We start from the raw sequence: 5,689 nt of genomic DNA on the forward strand, positions 1-5,689 counted from the left end.
GTGACTTGCCCAAGATCACACAAGGAGTCCACAGCAGTGGTGGGCATAGAACACAGGAGTCCTGCCTGCCAATCCCCCTGCTCTAACCCATTAGTCCACACTCCCCACCACAGCTTGGAGCAGAACCCAGGAGTCCTGCCTCTGTCCATCACTCCAACACTCCTCATGTGAGCCTGGGAGTGGAATCCAGGAGTCCTGACTCCCACCCCACTGTTCGGCCCATCAGAGCTCGGCCTGGCAGCTGGGGTTAACAAACACTCCCCCCTGGGGGGGAAGTGCTGGGTGCGGGCCCTGGTACATCATGTTTGCTGGGGCCCCATTTCACGCATTACATATATTCAGGGGGGTCTCCAGAGCTCAGGGCCCCAGAATACTTCCTCCCCTCCTGCCATCAGCCCTGGGTGTGTGAGATCCAGGGCCCAGCCCAGCTGCATTGTGGGGACAGCAGAGGGGAGCCAGGCCCTGGGCTGGCAGAGAAGGGGTGTCAGCAGCTGCGGAAATGGAACAGAGCTGCAATAACAGAGCTGGACTAACATTCCCGCCCTCTTCATCCCTGCCAGACCCAGCTCCCTCCCACAGCCCTGATTGCTCCACAGCACTGCCCCTGCATTCATATCCTCTGCACAGCTCGGCACAGAGGCATGGGGCACGGAGTCCCTGCCATTGCTCTGCTGGGCTCCGGGACCTCCCACCTCCTCCACCAAGGGCACCAGGCTAGAACCGAGCAGTGACTGGGCCCCCCAGCCAGCCTGTGGGAATGCTGCTACTTCTGCTCCTTGTCGGTGCTCTCTGCCACCAGGGAGATGGGGCAGGTAAGAGGGGTCCCCAGTACCCCTAGGCAGGGCCCCATGCGGCTCTGATGGCTTGGCCATGGAGACAACCCATCGCTCTGATCAGCCTAGCTGAGAGAGAGTGAGATTCCCAATGATGTGGCCGAGGGATGGGATGGGAGTCTCAGGCCAGGGTTCCCCTGCAGACACGGTAACAGCCCCCATCCCCCTCCAGCCCCTGTGACAAGAGGAAGTGGCAGGGCATGTCCCACCTTAAATGCTTTTCCTGCACTCAACGCACCACAGGAAAGGCTGGTGCCAGCCAGTCTGAAACGGCTCCCGCAATGAGATACCAGCGGTGCTAGCATGACTGAGAGACTGGCAGTGCTGGGCCGGGGAGGGAACAGGATCCCTGAGAGGGGAGGTGGGCAGGAGGCCCCACAATGACTGAAGCAAGGCAGGGAAATCCCAGCATCTGCTGAGCCCTCCTTCAGGAATTCCGTGCGGGCTTCTTTTCCCATGCATGGCTGAGTGCGGGTGAGCCCGAGCAGCTGACCAGTGCGCCAGCAGGGGAGGCTGGGGGCTTGTTGCAGTGATGGAGGAAGGCCCCCTGGGAGGGAGGGCTTTGTATGGCAGGAAGCCCAAAGTCAGCTGTTGGGGGGGATATGCGTGGCCCAGCGCCTTCTGGCTCTCTGATTCTCTGGGTGTCTGTTCCTCCCAGCCCTGCACACCTTCACCATGATTCAGCTCACCCACCTCCCAGACAGCAGCGCCATTGAATTTTGGGGGAATGCCACTCTGAACGGGGTACTGACCCACAGCCTGCAGGGCTTCAATGCCAGCCAGCTGCTCCCGCTGGAGCCCCCGCCGCGGTGGCAGGAGAGGGAGAGCAGCCTGCAGACTTACTTACACTCCTTCCATGCCTTCGTGCAGGTGATCACCAAGGAGAGGGAGGTGCAGTGTAAGTACCAGAGCGGGAGTGGCGCTGGGGGCCATGGGCCCCTGTGACACCTGGAGCTGGTGATATGGCCCGGGGGGGCGCAGCAAAGTGGATGAAACAGAGTTTGCATCAGCCAGACGGCACAGGGGGGCATGTGTGGAGTTTGTCACCCTTTCATCGGTCAGGAAGGCAGGGTGCTGCGCTGCTGTGTCTCCCCCCCCCCCCCCGGCACTGTGTGTATCGTGGGGGCAGGGAGGCACAGTGGGGGCACGGGTGTTATTCTTTCCCAGGATTCCCAGGTGAATGTTTTTCAAGTAATTGGTTTTGGTTGAAAAATGCATTTTTGTGTCCAAAACCCAGGGCCAGCTCCAGGATTTTTGCCGCCCCAAGCAAAAAAACATTTTGGCCGCCCTCGCTTTTTTTCGTGCCCCCTGCCCCCGGCTCCACCCCTTCCCCAAATCCCGGCCTGCCTCCTCCCCCGAGCGTGCCGCATTCCCCCTCCATTGCTTCCTGTGGCTCCCTGCTCCTGCAACAGCTCCCCTCCGCTCCGCCTGCTCCCCAAACACGCCGCTGCTCCGCTTCTCCCGCCTCCCACTCAGGCGAGGGAGAGGCAGCGTGTTCAGGGGAGCAGGCGGAGCGGAGGGGAGCACGGGAAGTAACGGGGGAAGGGGGTAGAGGAACCGCTTCCCGCCCCAGCTCGCCTCCGCTCCATCACCCCTGCCGCACGGCTTCTTTTCCCTCCCTCCCTCCCACACTTGCCGCGCCAAACAGTGGTTTGGCGCGGGGCAAGCCTGGGAGGGAGGACGGGACGGGGGAGGAGCGGCGGTGGCGGGGCACTCAGGGGAGTAGGCAGAGGCAGAGCGGAGGCGAGCTGGGGCAGCGGGGGCACATTTCTAGGGGCGGCATGGCCGGCGCCGGAATGCTGCCCCTAGAAATGTGCAGCCCTAAGCACCTGCTTGTTTTGCTGGTGCCTAGAGCCGCCCCTGCCAAAACCTCAAATAATTTCGGCTTGAAATTTTGTGTTTCGTTCAGACTGAAATGTTACATCATCACTTTTCCACTCCCAACACCGTTTCGAGTTTAAATGTGGCCCGTTCAAAAAAACCAACCCCAAAACAAGGGTGAGAAACACTTGAACCGGCCGGCTCAAAACAAAACATTTAGGGGGAAAATGGGTTTTGAGCCAACTCGATCCCTTTGAAACAACCTTTTCCCCTGCGTTGTTTGATTCCAGGAGCAAATTGGTTTTGGTTCAGATCCAACCGGATTTTTTGTCACATTTTTCAGTTTGGCCCCATTCCCTGCTCAGCCCCAAGAGCTGCCATAGCCTATCAACAGCAGTGACTTAGATCTTGGCCAAAAGGAAACAGCCAGGTGGGCCAGAGTCACGTCTCTGTGAGCGAGCACTGTGTGCGTGTCTCCTGGCTCCAGGCTGCGCCCACCCGGCGAACAAAATGGCAGTTGCCACCCAGCTTTCCCGGGAACTCTGAGCATGCCACGAAAGGGGAACAGAGACACATCAGTTACCTGGCAGCGTGTGGCACCCGGTGGGGTGGGCAGCATGCTGGAGATGGGGAAGCAGAGAAAGAAGGTGTGGGGGAGTGGGGGATGGCAAGGGAAGGAGGAGGGTAGAGGGATCAGGCCAAGGGAGAGAAAAGGGGTAAAGGAAAGCAAGTGGGGGATAGATCTGGGGAGCGCAAAGGGAGTGGGGGTGGGATCGGGGGAAAGAAGTGAGGGGACAGGGAGATGGGGCTGAGCCCAGGAAGCAGATAGCAGTGGGGAGGATGCTGCTGAATGCCCCCAATCTGCCTGAGGGTTGCTCTGGCAAAACAAGGAGGTGTTGGGGTGCTCCCCCATGTCCCTTCCTTCCATGTGCCCTCCTGACCTCTGCATCTGGGCTATGCCAGCCTGACCCCTCTGGCTCTGCCCCCTCACAGACCCCCTGCACTTGCGCTGCAAGCTGGGCTGCCAGCTCTCCCCTGATGGCGCCTCCCACAGCTTCTACGAGGTGGCACTCAACGGAGACGACTTCCTGAGCTTCCGGGCAGCCAATGCCAGCTGGGCACTATTGGGGCACAAGGAGGGGGACAAGCTGGCCACATTCGCCCATGCCCAGGTGAGCCGGTACCCACAGACCACCTCCGAGCTGCAGTCCTTCCTGGAGACGACGTGTGTGGAGTTCGTGAGGCAGCACAGCAAGATGGATGATGCCAGGACTGGTATGTGAGGGGTGGGACTGCCGGGCATGGTTTCCCAGGGGTTCTGCATAGGGAGGGCATTGCAGCCCAGCAATCCCTGCGCCAGCCCATGCCCTCTGCCCACCAGCAGGAATACGAACCCCCTATCACACTGGCAGTGGCTCCCTTCGAGCCCCCAGCCCAGGGGAAGTAGAGGAAACATGGGAATGGAACCTGGATCAGTCCCTCTCACCAGGCCCGGCCCCCACTGCGCGCAGCCCTTGGGAGCGAAGCCCAGTTCTGAGCCCATTCCTCTTGTGTCTTACAGAAGGACAGCAGAGGCGTTCGCACACCCCTCTGGCGCTGGGCATCACCTTGGGAGCCTTTGCCCTGGCAGCCTTAGCCGTAGGAGTCTTCCTCTGCACGGGAGGGCGAAGATAGCAGCGCCAGAAGAGGCCACCCCCCACCCAGCCCTCGCGGTACAGCGTGGGGGGGACTCAGCAGCTGCCGCCCCCAGCGAGGGGAAGGGAACGCTGCTCAGTCCCCACCGCTGATCAGCTCTGCGTGTGGATCACCGCCCCTAAAGTACCAGCTCCCCAGCTATGCACCTGGCTGGCACCGGACCAGATATGGGGCAGTACCCGTCCACTGCTCCCACCGCACCCTGTTCTTGTAGCCACCCCCGGCCCCCTGCCAGTAGCAATCTGGCTGCCCTCTCCCATTCCTCGCCTGTCCCTATGGGGAGCCCAGGGTCTCAAGCAGTGACTCAGACACCAAGTAGCCCTCCTGGAGCCACGGCAGGATTGGGCCCTTTGTCCATCCTTGGGGGGCTTTGCCCAGCCCTGGTTTGGAATACTCCCAGCGAGGGCCTCGGGGTGGGTGATGTGGTTGGAGATGCGGCCAGGACCTTTGCATGGTCCGGGGTGAGGGTTGTTACATTGACATAGATTTCTGTGTGGGACGGGGCTGCCCATTCTGGGCCAGAAACTGGGAGGGTGGCGTGGCGTGGGGGCATGTCAGCAGCCAGGCTAGCTGACACTGAGTTTCGAAGAAGCACGTCTGACCACGCCAGAGAGGAAGCCAACACACCCCCAGGGGCAAACCTGGCATCACCCAGCCAGGAGGGGCAAGCTCAGGCACTAGCGCTGGGCGAGGAGGGGGCAGCTGGACCACCAGCCAGCTCCTCCCCTTTGGTGGCAGGGGAGAGCCATGCCCGACTCATAGGCAAGGCCTCACAGATGCTCCCAGTGCTTCTCCTTTGACTGAGCGAGGGCACGGGTGGCTGTAACCAGTGGCACCGGGCGTGGCCATCTGGGTGCCTGGCACCGTTTACGCTCAGCCGGGTCAGGGAAGGTTCAATCTGTGCTCTATTAGCCTAAATCCGGTGTTGAGCATCCCGAGTGGACTGTGTGAACAGCCAACAATTTCTTGGCACTGCCTCGGGGTGGCCCTGAATCAGCTCAGGAGCCACCTGCCTCCTTGCCAACCAGAGAGGGGCTCTGCAGTACAAAGAGAGGATTCAATCGTTTGGAGGAACGAGGTTGAGGCCATGCAGCTCAGTGAACCTGCTGGATGAAGACATGCAGGATCCCACACCCCAGGGGTCAAAAAAAAAGTGTTGCCAACCCTTCAGGATTGGCCTGGACTCTCCAGGAGTGAAAAATTAATCTAATTAAAGATTACGTCATGTGAAGAAACCTCCAAGAATACATCCAACCAAAATTGGCAACCCTAAAAAGCATGAGTCAGGCTGCAAAAAAGGCACGGGATTTAAAACTCTAATAAATGCTGGGTTCGTTTGA

At 60.2% G+C, this 5,689-nt stretch overlaps 1 protein-coding gene across 1 annotated transcript; it reads left to right on the forward strand.

Moving 5' to 3' along the window:
• The first annotated feature begins 578 nt into the window (after positions 1-578).
• On the forward strand, positions 579-5,689 carry PROCR (protein C receptor). Its single transcript, XM_027822376.3, has 4 exons — positions 579-812; positions 1,492-1,731; positions 3,648-3,929; positions 4,216-5,689. Exons 1-4 carry the CDS (start codon positions 758-760, stop codon positions 4,326-4,328), a joined length of 690 nt encoding a protein of 229 aa, XP_027678177.1. The 5' UTR covers positions 579-757; the 3' UTR covers positions 4,329-5,689.

This window comes from Chelonia mydas, chromosome 9 (assembly GCF_015237465.2).
Source record: "Chelonia mydas isolate rCheMyd1 chromosome 9, rCheMyd1.pri.v2, whole genome shotgun sequence".
NCBI lineage: Eukaryota > Metazoa > Chordata > Testudines > Cheloniidae > Chelonia > Chelonia mydas.

Excerpts from the sequence above, each read along its gene's own strand:
- PROCR (XM_027822376.3), top strand. The coding sequence starts at position 758 with ATGCTGCTACTTCTGCTCCTTGTCGGTGCTCTCTGCCACCAGGGAGAT. Across the intron at positions 1,732-3,647 it reads CAAGGAGAGGGAGGTGCAGT|ACCCCCTGCACTTGCGCTGC; the intron begins GTAAGTACCAGA and ends GCCCCCTCACAG. Across the intron at positions 3,930-4,215 it reads GATGGATGATGCCAGGACTG|AAGGACAGCAGAGGCGTTCG; the intron begins GTATGTGAGGGG and ends TGTGTCTTACAG.